The sequence below is a fragment of the Symphalangus syndactylus genome, chromosome 3 (assembly GCF_028878055.3).
Source record: "Symphalangus syndactylus isolate Jambi chromosome 3, NHGRI_mSymSyn1-v2.1_pri, whole genome shotgun sequence".
Classification (NCBI taxonomy): Eukaryota; Metazoa; Chordata; class Mammalia; order Primates; family Hylobatidae; genus Symphalangus; species Symphalangus syndactylus.
The window spans coordinates 108,791,418-108,808,711 of record NC_072425.2 but is presented as its reverse complement, the minus strand read 5'-3'; the positions used below and the strand labels follow the sequence as shown (position 1 = coordinate 108,808,711).

Genomic DNA, 17,294 nt, shown 5'->3' with positions numbered 1-17,294 from the left:
TTTTACTTTTATCACTTTCCAAACTTTCAATAATGTGTTTATATGACATTCATAACTTCAAAACTCCTTTTACAATTACACCGAAATAAAAAGGAATCTATAGCACTGTCAGCTTTCATAGCTTCATATTTTCCTGTACAGCTTTTGTGTTGTGAAGTGTATTTATAAGCCATGTTTGGTGGGGACGGGGAAGGCTTTCATTTAAAAAATAAAATATTTCAGCTCAACTTAAAACACACATACGGTACCCACAGATACACCACAGCTTGGATTCTGATCCTCTCCAGTCTCTCCTTCCCCACAAAGCCCACAATACCAGTCTCTTACCTTTCTCCCTTTTATCTGACTTATATTCAGCTGCTCCAGTGATTGAAGTTGGCACAGTTCAATAGGAAAATGTATAAATTGATTGCTTGAGAAGTTTAATTTCTGGATTCCTTTTAAATTACAGATGTCTGAAGAGATTTTCTGTAATTGGTTTTCTGAAAGATCAAGTACTTGCAAATTTTCTAAAGTACACAATTCTCTAGGGAAAGTTTCAAATTTATTACAGCATAAAATAAGTACATGGAGTGATATCATATTAGAAATTGATGCTGGAATTTTCTTTATTTGGTTTTTACCAAGATCCAGGTATTTAAGATTAATAAGAGAACAAAAGTGCTCAGAAAATATGAGGAGTTTGTTTTCACTCAATTCTAAATGAAGCAGTTGTTTACTGAAAGATATATCCACAGGTATTTCTGAAATATAATTTCCATTAACATTCAAATAATAAAGAGAATCTAAAGCACACAGTCCCAATGGAAAATACATTATTTTGTTATAACTCAATTCAATTTTAATTATTTTTTGGCAGTTTTTTATTTCAATGGGAACACCTGTGATTATGTTTCCTGAAAATTCTAGACTGCATATATTATTAAGATGTGAGATACTGTCAGTTATTTTTACCATATTATTTCTGTTTACATGGAGTTTTCTTAAATTGTTAAGCTTATGGATGTTCTTAGGAAGTTCTGTTAATTTATTATCACTAAGACTAAGGCATTCCAACATTGCACAGCAAGATATTTTCTCTGGTATATTTTTCAATAAATTTTTATCAAGTATAAGAATCCTAAGTTCCCTGAAATTCTCAATTTTGTGTGAAATAACTTCCAATTTATTGTCGGCCAGTTGGAGTTCTTTTATTCTGAGTAACTGAAAAATTTCTACAGCCAGAAAGGTAAGCTTATTGTGATCCAGTAAAAGTGTTTCTAAATTTTTAAGCTCCCTAATTTCTTTTGGCAAACTGCTTATTAGGTTTCCAGTAAGGTCGAGTGAAATTAACTTTGGAAGGAAGCAGAGAGCTTTAGGAAATATTGTTAACTGATTATATTCCAAATTGAGAACCCTCAAGTTTTTTAAACTAGGTAGAGTGTCTGGTATATGTCTTAATTTATTTTTACCCAAACTTAAAATTTCCAAGTTTCCAAGACATTCTAAGTCAGAAGGAAAATTTTCAATGTAATTGTTATAAAAAAAGAGTTGTCTGATATTCCCAAGCTGAGATATTTCTTTAGGTATAGGTGATATGTGGTTGTGACTGACGTTTAATATCCTTAAATTATGAAGTAACTGAATTTCAGATGGAAGTGATGATAATCCATTTTCTTGCAGGGATAGAATTTCAAGTCCTAACAGATCACCTGAGTCTGCCCCTTGAAAAGTTTTGATTTGATTCTTGTCTAAATATAGATATTTTACATATTTGATTTTTAAAATGTCCTTAGGAAATTCCTGTAAACCCTTGGCCTCAAGGTTAACTGTAAAGTTATCTGCCCCTAAGCCAAGTTGTTTCTGATTTTCTTCAGAGACTTGTGGACTAACTTCTTCTACTGTTTCATGAGTTAGGAAGTTAACCAAAGCCTGATATTCTGCAGTCCTCCCAGTTAGTGATGATAAACCCTGTGAAGTTTCTGTTCTAGTGCTTGTTTCAGAAAATTGAAGATTTTTCTTTTGTTCTTCATTTCTCTTAGACTTGCTTCCAGAGGAAGATGTTGACTCTAATGTATTCTGTCTAGGATGTGTTTCATAAATTTGGTTAGAAGATTTCCCTTCCAAGTAATCAGAAGCTTCATTTATCAAATTTGATGTTTCTTTAATAAAGTCAGGCTCCTTCATTGACTGTGATCTAGATTCTTTCCTAAATTGACTAATAGTATCCTCTAGCTCTTCCGACATACCCTCCTTTTCAGACATCTTATTTGCTGATATGTTTTATGCCAATGCAAAATTGTAACTTGATTTTAATTTTCATGTTTTTTCCTTTGAATCTACAAAACAAACGTTGAAATTAAAGATGTAAGAGATGTCAAAATTACAAATAAATCTTAATACAACTATTTTATTTTATAAGAAATAATTTAATACACATACAAATAATACATTTATAACAAACTAATTTTATATATAATTCTTGGTTAAGGATGGCTTATTGATTGCATGTTTCACATGTACTCTTGAAATCACTTTAAAATTACAGAAAGAAACAAAAAAGATCAAAGAAAATTAGAAAAAGGCCATAAGGGACTGAGAGGATTCAGCAAATTTCATGGAAAACATAAAAGGGGGCCGGGCGCGGTGGCTCACACCTGTAATCCCAGCACTTTGGGAGGCCAAAGGGGCGAATCACTTTAGGTCAGGAGTTGGAGACCAGCCTGGCCTACATGGCAAAACCCTGTCTCTACTAAAAATACAAAAATTAGCTGGGTGTGGTAGCGGGCGCCTGTAATCCCAGCTACTGGGGAAGCTGAGGCAGGAGAATTGCTTGAACCCGGGGGGCAGAGGTTGCAGTGAGCCGAGATTGCACCATTGCACTCCGGCCTGGGCAACAAGAGTGAAACTCCATCTCAAAAAAAAAAAAAAGAAAGATAACATAAAAGGGAGAGCCAGTGGCCTACCATGCCACAGGTAAAGAGTACCATTCTCACTGTGAACATTGGATGTTTACATATGGTACTAGTGTCTTGCTCTAACAAATTCAGCACATTATGACAATTTTCCTGGGGGTAGAAGTGAAATGTCTTAAGAAAGGGTACGCTTTCTGTAAGAGTAAACTAGACATCAAACAGTCCTTGCGTAGACTGCAACCTACCTGAGACTTCTGAGTGACTCCTGTGGTACCAGCACCAGCTGGGTAGCACCACTCCTCAGAGGTCTGGGTCCCAGCTCTGTAAGTCCCTCCTTCAACCTTGCAGTTTCTAATGACCCAGTATTTTCCCTTTGTCCCTTCAGCCTTAGGGTTGGTAGCTACTTCCTGTTTACTATCTCTGTGTTGCTGCAGTTCCATCTTTACCTTTTTAGTTCCCCAGTACTTGTCTAAGCAACTTCTTATATTAAATCCTGTCAAACTGGCATGGTTTCAGTATTTCACAAACTCTCCCAGAGAGTAGAAAAAGAGGGAACATTTTCCAACTTGTTTTATGAGGCTAGCACTAACCTCAATGTCAACGCCTAACAAGGACAATATGAAAAAGAAAATTACAGGCCAAATTTACTCAAGAACAAAAATGTAAAAATTCTAAACATTAGGGAATTATTCTAAATATTATAAAGCCATCAATATATAAAAAGCGTACTACTTCATGAGTCAGTTGCATTTGTCCCAGGAATGCAAGTTTGGATTTAACAATAGAAAACTAATGTAATTTGCCACCTTAAGAGATTAAAGAAGAAAAACCCATGTAAATATTGCAATAAATGTAGAAGTACTTGATAAGTTGCAACATTTTTCATAATTTACAAAGTAGGAATAGATGGGAATTTCTTTAATCTGCTAAAAGGTACCCATAAAAATCTGCAGTAAACATCATATCTAGTGGTGAAACACTAAAAACTTTTGAGATTGGAAGCTAGAAAAGGTTATGCTCATCATTACTTCTATTTAACATTGTACTGAGATAGTAATTAGCCAGTGGCATAAGGCAAAAAGAAAAGGTATATGGATTAAAAGGAAGAAATAAAACGGTCATTAGTCACAGATAATATAATTATATATGTAGAAAATCCAAGCTCTTCTGCAAGTAAATTATTAGAATAAATAAGAACATTAAGTAATATTGCTAAATACAAAGTCAACATACACAAGTAAATTTTCTTTCTTTTTTTTTTGTGGGGACAGTCTCACTCTGTCACCAGGCTAGAGTGCAGTGGTGCTATCTTGGCTCACTGCAACCTCTGACTCTCTGGTTCAAGTGATTCTCCTGCCTCAGCCTCCCGAGTAGCTGGGACTTCTGGCACATGCCACCACACCCAGCTAGTTTTTGTGTTTTTAGTAGAGACGAGGTTTCACCATGTTGGCCAGGGTGGTCTCGATCTCCTGACCTCGTGATCCACCCACCTCAGCCTCCCAAAGTGCTGGGATTACAGGTGTGAGCCTGTAAACTTTTTAGTTTTGGTAATTGCACTATGACTATGAAAAATGTTGATATTGGGGAAGATAGATGAAGGGTAGAAAGGAACTTTCTTTACTATTATTGCAACTTTTCTGTAAGTCTAAAATTATTTCAAAATAGAAAAAATTTTAAGGTAATTTGAGTTAAAATGTCCTAAAGTGTTTTTCATCTGGGGTAGTTAAGAAGTTATTCTGCTCAGCTGGGCATGGTGGCTCACGCCTGTAATCCCAGCACTTTGGGAGGCCGAGGCAGGCGGATCACGAGGTCTGGAGATCGAGACCATCCTGGCTAACACAGTGAAACCACGTCTCTACTAAAAATACAAAAAATTAGCCAGGCATAGTGGCGGGTGCCTGTAGTCCCAGCTACTCGGGAGGCTGAGGCAGGAGAATGGCATGCACCCGGGAGGCGGAGCTTGCAGTGAGCCGAGATGGCGCCATTGCGCTCCAGCCTGGGCAACAGAGCGAGACTCTGTCTCAAAAAAAAAAGAAATTATTCTGCTCTAAGATTCTGTTAAAAATGCTTGATAAGATTTGATTGAATATTGATTCAGGAGATTTCCAGTTCCAAAACTGACACCACAAAAGCAAGCTGTCTTCTCTCCTCCCACCAGCAGAAGCCAAAAACAAATATACAGGGCCACGATTATTACCAGCAATATCCCAGAAGTCAAACATGAGGAGGAAATAGTTCCTAAGACCACAAGGGTGAAAAAATTCTAAGCAGACAATAAGAGAATTAGATATCCATATCCAAGATGCCCCTTTCTCCAATCTGCCTGGCACCAAGCATAAAATTTTTTACTGTAACTCATATTTTCTAGAGTGGGAAAGTGAGATCAAGGTGGACAGCTGGCTTCCCTGCCAACTTGGATTCCCTGGCAGGAGACCTGTCCCTGCCTCAACCCATGGGAAGTACTGGGAGCGCCTATAGGGAGAAATATCCCTGACAACAGCCAAAAAGAGGAGGCAAATCTACCATCCCCAGCCCTGAAACTCTGCTTTGTAACTTGGCCAAAGGAGACACCACATCAGAGTGGCTATTCAGCAGCACCATGCTGCAGGATGTTCGTTCCACAGGTCACCTGGACATGAACTCCTACCTAGCCTTCTCACACTACCAAGATATCCCCTTTGGGATGTACCCCATCCAGAATGGGTATTTGACTATTTACTAGAACCAAGGCAAACCTAGGCTTAAGGTTCTGCATAGTGCTACAAAAGAAAGAATCAACAAGTAAATTACAAAGAATCTCTAAGCAAACACATCCAGTAGAAACCCAAACAAGCCAGCCAAAGAAGACTGGAATAAATAACTGATCTTTCAATGTACATATGTACATCCATAAGAAATAACAGCAAACAGGGATCCATGATGTCCCCAAACAGACAAAGCAAGGAATTGGTGGATGACCCCAACAAGATGGTAATATGTGAACTCTCTGACCAAGAATTTAAAATGACAGGTTTGTTTTGTTTTGTTTTGTTTTTTGAGACAGTCTTGCTTTATCACCCAGGCTGGAGTGCAGTGGCACTATCCCGGCTCACTGCAACCTCTGGCTCCTGGGTTCAAGCAATTCTTGTGCCTCAGTTTCCCCAGTAGCTGGGATTACAGGCATGCACCACCATATCTAGCTAATTTTTGTATTTTTAGTAGAGACAGGGTTTCATTGAATTGGCCAGGCTGGTCTCAAATTCCTGGCCTTAAGTGATCTGCCCATCTCGGCCTCCCAAAGTGCTGGGATTATAGGCGTGAGTCACCGCTTCCTTAAAACTGCCATTTTAAGGCAGTGATCTCAAAAATAACACACACAAAAAACAGTGATCTCAAAAATAACATACAAAAGCAATTCAGAAAATTATCAGAAAAATTTAACAGAGATTGGATAATTTAAAAAATCAAACAAATGTTGGAACTGAGAGGCTGGGCGCGGTGGTTCATGCCTGTAATCCCAGCACTTTGGGAGGCCGAGACGGGTGGATCACGAGGTGAGGAGTTCAAGATCAGCCTGGTCAAGATAGTGAAATCTTGTCTCTACTAAACATACAAAAATTAGCCGGGCGTGGTAGTGGGTGCCTGTAATCCCAGCTACTTGGGAGGCTGAGGCAGATAACTGTAGATAATTCCGGGAGGCGGAGGTTGTAGTGAGCTGAGGTTACGCCACTGCACTCCAGCCTGGGCGACAGAGAGAGATTTCGTCTCAAAAAAAAAAATAAAAAAAGAAAAAAAAAAGAAATTTTGGAACTGAGAAATACATTTACTGAACAGAAAAATTCACTAGAGGCTCTCAACAGTAGAACAGATCAAGCAGAGGAAAGAATAAGTGAGCTCAAAGACAGGCCATTTGAAAATACTCAAAGAAGGCCAGGCAGTGGCTCACACTTGTAATCCCAGCACTTTTGGGAGGCAGAGGCAGGGGGATTGCTTGAGGCCAGGAGTTCAAGACCAGCCTAGGCAACATAGCAAGACCTCATCTCTACAAAAAATAAAAAAAATTAGCCAGGCATGGTGATGTGTGCCTGTGGCCCCAGCCACTTGGAAGGCTGAGGTGGGAGAATCACTTGAGCCCAGGAGGTTGAGGCTGCAGTTAAGCTGAGCCAAGGTCATGCTGGCATTCTGTACTTGGTGGCAGAATGAGACCTTGAAAAAAAAAAAGAGAGAGAGAGAGAAAGAAAGAAAGAGAGAGAGAGAGGGAGGAAGGAAGAAAGAAAGGAAGGAAGGAAGGAGGGAAGGAAGGAAAAGAAAAGAAGAAAGTACTCAAAAAAGAGAAAAAAATAAAAAGCAATGAAGATCGCCTACAAGATACAAAAAGTTACCTCAAAATACCAAATCCAAGAATTATTGATGTCCAAGAGGGAGCTGATCTAGAGCAAGAGGTAGGAATTTTATTCAAAGAAATAATAACAGAATACTCTCCAGTTTAAGAGCTAAATATCCAGATACAGGAAGGTCAGACAATACCAAACAGATTCAACCCAAATAAGGCTACCTTAAGGCATATAATAATCAAACAAAGGTCAAGGACAAAGAGAGGATTCTAAAAGTGGCAAGAGAAAAGGAGTAAATAACATATAAAGGCACTCTAATTCGTCTAATTTATCTAGCAACAGACTGAAATACAATAAAGGCATTCTAATTTGTCTGGCAACAGACCGAAATACAATAATAGTAAGGGAATTTCAACACCACACTCTCAATAATTAATAGATCATCCAGTCAAAAAATCAACAAAGAAACACTGGAGTTAAATTACACACTAGTCCAAATAGGCCTAATTGACATTTACAGAACACTTCACCTAATTGCTGCACAATACACATTCTTTTCATTAGCACTTGGGACATCCCGCAGAATAGACAATATTTTAGGACACAAAACTGGTCTCAACAAATTCAAAAAAATTGGCACTGACATCACGTATGTTTTCTGACAACAATGGAATAAAACAGGAAATCAATAACAAGAGGAACCTTGGAAACTACACAGACACATGGAAATTAAACAACATGCTCATGAATGACCATTGTGTCAATGAAGAAATAAAGGAAATTAAAAAATTTCTTGAAACAAATGAAAATGGAAATACAACATACCACAATCTATGGGATACAGCAAAAGCAGTATTAAGAGGGAAGTTTGTAGCAATACAGGCCTATATAAAAAGTAGGAAGATTTCAAATAAACTAATGATGTACCTCAAGGAAATAGAAAAGGAAGAACAAACCAAATTAAAATTAGTAGAAGAAAAGAAATAAGAAATATCAGAGCAGAAATAAATGAAATTGAGGCTAAAAAAGAATACAGGAAACAATAATGCAAAAAGTTGTTTTGAAAAGATAAATCAACAAACATTTGTCTAGACTAAGGAAAAAAAAAGAAAACCCAAATAAGTAAAATCAGAATCAAATAAGGAGATATAACAACTGAGACCACATAAATACAAAGAATCATTAGAGACTGTTAAGAACAACAATACATCAACAAATTGGAAAACCTAGAGGAAATGGATGAATTTCTGGACACATGTAACCTACCAAGATTAAACTATGAAGAAATAGAACACTTCAACAAACCAGTAATGAGAAATGACATCAAATCTGTAATAAAAAGTCTCCCATCCAAGAAAAGCCCAGGCCTAATGGCTTCACTTCTAAATTCTACCAAACATTTAAAAAAGAACTAATGCCAATTATACTCAAACTCCTCAAAAAAACTGAAGAGGGAATTCCCCCAAACTCATTTTATGAGGCCAGTGTTACCCTGATACCAAAATCAGAGAAGGACACAGCAAAAAAAGAAAACTGCAGGCTAATATCTCTGATGAACATAGATGCAGAAATCCTCAACCAAATACTAGCAAAATGAATTCATCAACACATTAGGAAGATTATTTACTGTGATCAAGTGTGATTCATCCCAGGGATGCAAAGATGGTTCATTCAACATATGAAAATCAATAAACATGATACATCACATTAATAGAACCAATAACAAAAGTTATATCATCATTTCTATAGATGTTGAAAAAAATTCAATAAAATTCAACATCCCAAATTAGCTGGTGTGTTGGCACATGCCTGTGGTCCCAGCTACTTAGGAAGGTGAGATGGGAGAATCACCTGAGCCTGGGAGGTCTCAGGTAAGCCATGATTCTGCCACTGTACTCTCTGGCCTGGGTGACAGAGTGAGACCAACGCTGTATCAAAAAAAAAAAAAAAAAAATCCAACATCCGTTTATGATATCAATCCTCAACAAAGGAACATACCTCAAAATAATAAAGGTCATATATGATAATCTACAGCTAACATTATACTGAACAGGGAAAATTGGAAAGCATTTCCTCTAAGATCTGGAACAAAACAAAGATGTCCACTCTTACCACTTTTATTCAACATAATGCTCGAAGTCCTGCCCACATAATTAGGCAAGAGGAAGAAGTAAAGGGTGTCCAAATTGGCAAGGAAGCAGTCGAATTAGGCTTGTTCACAGGCGATATTATTTTACACTTAGAAAAATCTAAAGACTCCACTAAAAAAATTGTTAGAACTAATACATTCAGTAAAGTTTCAAGATTCAATATCAACATACAAAAATCAGTAGCATTTATATACGCCAACAGTGAACAATCTGAAAAAAAAATCAAGAAAGCAATCCCACTTAGAATAGCTGCAAAGAATATAAAATAGCTAGGAATCAATTTAACCAAAGAAGTGAAAGATCTATATAAGAAAAACTAGAAAACACTGATGAAAAAAATTGAAGAGGACACAAAAAGTGGAAAGATATTCTATGTTCATTGATTGGAAGAATCAGTATTGTTAAAAATGACAATACTACCCAAAGCAATTTACAGATTCAATTCAATCCCTATGAAAATACCAATGACATTCTTCACAGAAAGGAAAAAAAATCCAATCCTATAATTTATATGGAACCACAGAAGACCCTGAATAGCCAAAGCAATCCTGAGCATAAAGACCAAAGCTGGAGGCATCATCCTTCCTGACTCCAAAATATACTACAAAGTTATAGTAACCAAATCAACATGATACTGGCAGAAAAACAGACACATAGACCAATGGAACAGCATACAAAACCCAGATATAAATCCACTCATTTACAGCCATCTCATTTTCGACAATGGCACCAAGAACATACAATGGGGAAAAGACAGTCTCTTTAATAAATGGTGCTGAGAAAACTGGATAACCATATGCAGAAGAATGAAACTAGACACCTATCTCTCACCATATGCAAAAATCAAATCAAAATGGATTACATACTTAAATCTAAGACCAGAAGCTATGTAACTACTAGAAGAAAACATTGGGGAAACACTTCAGTACATTGGTCTGGGCAAAGTTTTTTTGTGTAAGACCTCAAAAGTACAGGCAACGAAAGCAAAAATAGACAAATGGGATTACATCAAGCTAAAAAGCTTCCACACAGCAAAGGAAGCAATCAACAAAGTGAAGAGACAGCCTACACAGAATGTGAGAAAATATTTGCAAACTACCCATCTGACAACGAATTAACCAGAATATGTAAGGAGCTCAAACAACTTAAAAGGCAAAAAAAAAATCTGATTTGCAAAAGATCTGAATAGACATTTCACAAAAGAAGACATAAAATGGCCAAGAGGTATATTAAAAAAAATGCTCACCATCACTAATCATCTGAGAAATGCAGATCAAACCAAAATGAGATATCATTTTATGCCAGTTAAAATGGCTTTCATTAAAAAGACCAGGAATCACGGATGCTGGCGAGGATGTGAAGAAAGTGGTTCTGCGATACTGTTGATGGAAATGTAAATTAGTATGGCCACTATGAAAACTGTATTGGAGTCACCACAAAGAAAGTAAAAATAGAACTAGTATATGGTTCAGGAATTCCACTACTGGTATATATCCAAAATAAAGAAAATCACTATATTAAAGAGATATCTACACTCCATGTTTATTGAAGCACTGTTCACAAAAGCCAAAATATGGGATCAGCCTAAGTATCTATCAACAGATGAATGGATAAAGAAAATATCATATATATACACAATGGAATATTATTCAGCCATAAGAAAGAATAAAATCCTGTCATTTGTAGCAACATGGATGGAACTAGACGTCATTTGTCGAGTGATATAAGCCAGGCACAAAAAGATAAATATCATATGTTCTCACTCATATGTGGGAGCTAAAAAGTAGATGAAGATAGAGAGTAGATTGGTGGTTACCAGAGGTCAGGAAGGGTAGGGGTAAAGAGATCATGAGGAGACGTTGATTAATAGGTACAAATAAACAGTTTGATAGAAGAAATAAGGCCTAGTGTTTGATAGATCAGTAGGGTGACTATAGTTTACAATAATCTATTGTATATTTCAAAATAACTAGAAGAGAATAATTTGAATGTTTCTAGCATGAGGAAAAGGCAAATATTTATGTTTATGGCTATCACAGTTTCACTGAATTGATCTTTACAAATTATATGAATGCATTAAATTATCACATATACCTTGAAAATATCTACATATATTACATATCAATTAGAATATATATATATATTATTATTATTATTATTTTGAGACAGAGTTTCGCTCTTGTTGCCCATGGCACAATCTCGGCTCACTGCAACCTCTGCCTCCCTGGTTCAAAATGGTTCTCCTCCCTCAGCCTCCCTAGTAGGTGGGATTACAGGCATGCGCCACCATGCCCAGCTAATTTTGTATTTTTAGTAGAGATGGGGTTTATCCACGATGTCCGGCCCTAAAAAAATATTTCATAAAACTTTAAGTGTTGAAGGTTATTAAGATAATCTGTGTCCAGGCCAGGCGTAGTGGCTCACGCCTGTAATCCCAGCACTTTGGGAGGCCAAGGTGGGTGGATCACCTGAGGTCAGGAGTTCAAGACCAGCCCGGCCAACATGGAGAAACCCCATCTCTACTAAAAATAAAAATAAAAAAATTAGCCAGGAGTGGTGGTCCATGCCTGTAGTCCCAGCTACTTGGGAGTCTGAGGCAGAATTGCTTGAACTCAGGAGGCGGAGGTTGCAGTGATCGGAGATCGCACCAATGCACTCCAGCCTGGGCAACAAGAGTGAAATTCCACCTCAAAAACAAAAACAAAAAACAAAAAAAAAACCATAATCAGTGTCCATATTATCTCCACTCAAAGTTTCTCAAAATGTGTAGTTTATGGTCTTAACTGTTTTTACTATGGCTGAGTCAAAGTATTTAGGTTTGTAATCTTCTATTTCCATGTTTTTTGCCATATTTCAATTTTATGGTTTTTTTGCTTTTTGTGCCTTAAGAAATTCTTCTACATTTATTTCTGTATCAGAGTCCTACAAGAAAGAGATAATCCACTCAAATTGAGCAATTTGAGGAAACTTTAACAGAGTGCTGGCCAGGCGTGGTGGCTCATGCCTGCAATCCCAGCACTTTGGGAGGCCAGGGCGGTTGGATCACCTAAGGTCAGGAGTTTGAGACCAGCCTGACCATCATGGTGAAACTCTGTCTCCATTAAAAATGCAAAAATTAGCTGGGCATGGTGGCGCACTGCTGTAATCCCAGCTACTCGGGAGGCTGAGACAGGAGAATCGCCTGAACCCGTGAGGCAGAGTTTGCAGTGAGCAGAAATCACGCCATTGTACTCCAGTCTGGGCAACAAGAGTGAAACCCCGTCCTAGAAAAAAACAAAACAAAAAAACAAAAACAGAGTGCTTATTTACAAAGGTGTATGCAGAGTGTAAGGAAACCATAAATTCTAAAAAATGCTATGCTTTGCTTTTCACAATTAGGTTTTTAATCCACATGGAAATGATTTTGTGTATGCTGTGAAGTAAGGATCTAATTTATTTTCTCATATGCCTAGTCAATTGTCTCCAGCAATTTATTATTCAATAGTAAATTATTCATTGATTTCTAATGCTGCTTCAATCATAGTTCATATATGTGTGGAGATGTTTCTGAACTTTCAGTTCTATTCCTTTTTATCTAAGTTTGTATCAATACCACATGTTTTAATGATTATAACTTTGTAATAAATCTGGATATCTAGTAGAGAAAGTCCTCTCACTTTATCCTTTTCTTCAAAACTGTGGTGGTTATTCTCAGTTCTTTACACAGCCAGATCAATTTTAGGATAAGTATGTCAAGTTACACAAAGTATCTTGCTTGGATTTCAGTTAGAATTAAATTAAATTTGTAACTTTATTTGGGAAAGAAGTGATATACCCATGGTGTTGAGTCTTCCTATTTAATAACATGGCATATTTCTTTTGCTGTGGAGAATAGTATCTTTTTTCAGTTTTTAAAATATTGGCATATAGAAACTACTACTAATTTTTGTATGTTGGTCTTGTATGTAGCAATCTGACTAGGTTCTCTTATTAGTTCTAATAACTTTATACATTCTCCTAGACTTTCTATAAAGACAATATTCTAAGTATTGACAGTTGTTTCCAATTGTATGACTTACTTATTTTAGTGTCTTATTGCATTTTTTAAACCCTTTAGTACAAAGTGGAATAGTAGAGATAATACCAGCTATCTTTGTCTTGTTCCTTTAATCACTGGTGTGGTACATTACATTAATAGATTCTCTCTTTTTTGTTTTTTTTTTGTGAGACAAAGTCTTGTTCTGTTGCCCAGACTGGAGTGCAGTGGTGCAATCTTGGCTCACTGCAACCTCCATCTTCCAGGTTCAAGTGATTCTCCTGCCTCAGCCTCCTGAGTAGCTGGGACTACAGGTGCATGCCACTATGCTGGGCTAATTTTGTATTTTTAGTAGAGATGGGGTTTCCCCATGTTAGCCAGGCTGGTCTCAAACTCCTGACCTCAGGTGATCCACCTGCCTCAGCCTCCCAAAGTGCTGAGATTACAGGTGTAAGCCACCATGTCCGGCCACATTAATAGATTATTGAGCATGAGGCATTTCTTGGATAAGTCAGACTTGGTTATGATATAACACTTGTGTGTATGTGTACATATATATATATATATATAATACAAGAATATGTTACTTGTATAATATATAAATAATAAAAATATAAGAAATTTATTACTTATACAAGTAATATACAAATGATAAATACATAATATATTACTAATTACTATAATTTATACATGGTAATGAATATTAATACATAGTAACATAATATGACATTACTTACCAATTATTATATATTATAAATCTGGTCACATTATATTACTGAGTAAATGTAACATTTACTCAGATTTTTATGCCCATGTTCATTAGTAATTCTGCTGATTTTTTTTTTTTTTAATACTCTTTGTCCAGTTTTGGTGTCAAGGTTATACTACCATCATAGAATGAGCTGGGAAGCCTATTCTAATTAGCTATTTGTTGAAGCATTTTACATATGTTGGGATAATGCATTCCCTGAAGGTTCAGTAAAATTTATTTTGTGCTCTCTTTAATGGTTAGTGGTTTGTTCAGATTTTCTTCTTCTTCTGGAGACATATGGGGATATAATTGCCTTCCCTGGCTTCATATTTCCTTGTGGAGGAAATTCTACACATAATGCACCTGACCTGGAGCTTTATTGCTACAATTTCTCCTCTGTGGAGAAGAGAGGCAGATGACTCATAGCTCAGCTCCTTCTGGGCTCTCTCTTTCAAGGCTCTCTGCTTGCAAGATTTATGTTCTAGTCAGCTGTCTTCCATAGAATAAGGGGACTGTATACTTGTGTGGGGAGGCCAAGGTTGTGTGTGATGACAGACTAATTATGCCAAATTCCTGAGCAAATTATTGCAGTGTACTTAGCTGCAGACCAACACCATTTTCTCTAAACTATTTTATCAGTAACGAAGGTGATATTTTGACCCACATCTGCCTGACTATATTTGATGATACAGAACTTGGGAGGGGAAGAAAGGGTGTTATTCTTTAAACAGCACAGATATGCAATGAAATTTCCATTAACCCAGAATATACATAGTGGTTAACATGCAGTGATTTGAAATAAAATATTATTCGAAAAGCATTTTTATAGCTGCAAAATATTGCATTGAAGAGGCTGCCACCAATTATTTGTTTCCATGTGAGCATTTTTAAGGCTGATACACAACATTTTTAAAATGTATATGCACCTTGGGAGGCCTAGGCGGGCGAATAACGAGGTCAGGAGATCGAGACCATCCTGGCTAACACGGTGAAACCCCGTCTGTACCAAAAATACAAAAAATTAGCCGGGCGTAGTGGCGGGCGCCTGTAGTCCCAGCTACTCGGGAGGCTGAGGCAGAAGAATCGCTGGAACCCAGGCGGTGGAGGTTGCGGTGAGCCGAGATCACGCCATTGTACTCAGCCTGGGCAACCAGAGCAAAACTCCATCTCAAAAAACAAACAAAAAACTATATGAAAAAGTCTCTCATTATTTTCACAAGCATTAAGAGTCTCACTTAAAAACATGGCTGGGCGCGGTGCTTCACGCCTGTAATCCCAGCACTTTGGGGGGACGAGGCAGGCAGATCACTTGAGGTCAGGAGTTCGAGACCAGCCTGGCCAACAGGGTGAAACCCCGTCTCTACTAAAAATACAAAATTAGCCGGTCGTGGCGGTGCGCGCCTGTAATTCCAATTACTCGGGAGGCTGAGACAGGAGAATCACTTGAACCCAGGAGGCAGAGGTTACAGTGAGCCGAGATTGCACCACTGCACTCCAGCCTGGGCAACAAGCGCGAAACTCTGTCGCAAAAAATACATACATACATACATACACACAAATATTGCCAATTTGATAGGCAAAAATACATACAAATTATGTTTTAACAAATATTAATAAAGTTGAACAATGGCCCAATGTAATTTGTTACCTATCTGAAAGACATGCACATTCAGGGAGTTACAGTACTTTTTCATGTCGTGCAGCATCAACAAATTGTTTTCTAAATGTAGAAAAAGAGACATTCAATACAGGCTAACGTAACATGGGACAGCATGCAAAGCCATGAGAAGTGGGAAAATGGGAGAGAATCTGGGCGTGGCTTACAGGGCCACTGAAGTAACACACACCCTTCGCTTCACCTGTGGCCTCCCGAGGCGGCTGCGGCTCCTTTGCAGGACCGGTAGGGGGCGCGCGCGGTTGAGTCCAGTAATTGCGAGGACCCCCCGCAGCCGCAGCCCGGCACTGATGCCTCTCCGGGCCGTGGCTCCTCTTTCCCAGCCGAAAGCGGCCGGGCCCTCCGCTCCACTGCGCCCTGGCTCGGCCGCACCCAGTGAGCGTTTGTGAGCTGGCCATCGGTCACATTGGGATACTAGAGGAGGAGGCCCGGGGCCTCCATTCAATTCCCTAAAAGGGACCCTCGCTGGCCGCTGCAGGCGGGTGGAGAACGCCCATCTGAGTCTTTGGCTTTCGTACCGGAATCTCCCCGGGAGATTTTACAAGCCCCTCCGAGTGTTCTGATTGAATTGGTCTAGGGGTCGGTCCGGGCATCTAACGAGTAGCCGGGATGGAGAATTGCTAGTCTGGATTCTGGTCCTCAGAGGTTCACTCGCGTTAATCAACTCGAGTCCATCTTCGTGGGATTGTCTTGCTCCGAGGCCCTCCCACTGAGCTTTATTTTCCTGCCTGATTTCGGAGTCCGCAAACAGGATGAACAGCGGACCATACAGGCACGGTGAAAATGGCACTTGGTGACGTGGAAGACCCAGCTTGCCACGGTTGAGGCAGATCTCCTCAGGGTCTTTTGTCTTAGTTATCCCCGAGCTATTCTTCAGGAACCGAAGGGCTCCCCCACCCCAACACCGGATGAAGGCCAGCAACTGGAGGCCAGGAATAATCAAGCATGCTCTCATTTCAAAGAGGTGACGATTGTGCCCGTGTTTAAAAGGGATGCCTGAGACCATGAGGATTTGGAGTTCGGAGGCGGATCTGCCTTTGGGCAGTGAGCGTAGGGCCCTAAGATGTGGTTGTGCTTTGAGACAGTTCCCAGGGTGATGTGTCCCATCATCCAAACATTGCAGAAGTCAAAGTTACGAAAGACTCTAGTTTACTTCCAGCCTAACATTACCAAAATACGGTATTTGTCAGAAAACATGTAGTATTTGCATAATTTGAGAATGTAATTGAAGAACCCGATATAGAGCTTTTAGAAAGGGGAAATAGAAAACTTAAAAAGAATCTTGCTTGGTTTAATACCAACATCTAAAATATAATAAAATTGAATAAACCAGTGAGTTTTATACTATGATTCAAATAAAATGCGACTATGTTCTTAAGAGTGCTAGTTTAACAGGAAATCTCCAATGCATTATTATCCAGACTCATCTCAAAGGTTCACTTTTCATTTGCATGGGCCCTGGCTATTTGTAGGGTAGGAGGCTGCACCTCGTTCTG

General features: G+C 38.4%; 1 protein-coding gene across 5 annotated transcripts in view; it reads right to left on the bottom strand.

Moving 5' to 3' along the window:
- The window catches only part of LRRD1 (leucine rich repeats and death domain containing 1), a 37,148-nt gene extending 21,088 nt beyond the window's left edge, over window positions 1–16,060 (bottom strand). The window contains exons 1-2 of one of the 5 annotated variants that reach the window (XM_055272730.2): window positions 15,971–16,060; window positions 328–2,318 (exon numbers count right to left, since the gene is read on the bottom strand). In XM_055272730.2, the coding sequence (XP_055128705.1) occupies window positions 328–2,244 (1,917 nt within the window). In that variant the 5' untranslated portion in view covers window positions 2,245–2,318; window positions 15,971–16,060. Of the gene's footprint in view, window positions 1–327; window positions 2,319–3,340; window positions 4,234–15,771; window positions 15,822–15,947 lie in introns of those variants that run through there. The other 4 variants (XM_055272731.2, XM_063636356.1, XM_063636358.1 and 1 more) reach the window with 4 other exon arrangements.
- Window positions 16,061–17,294: the final 1,234 nt, after the last annotated feature.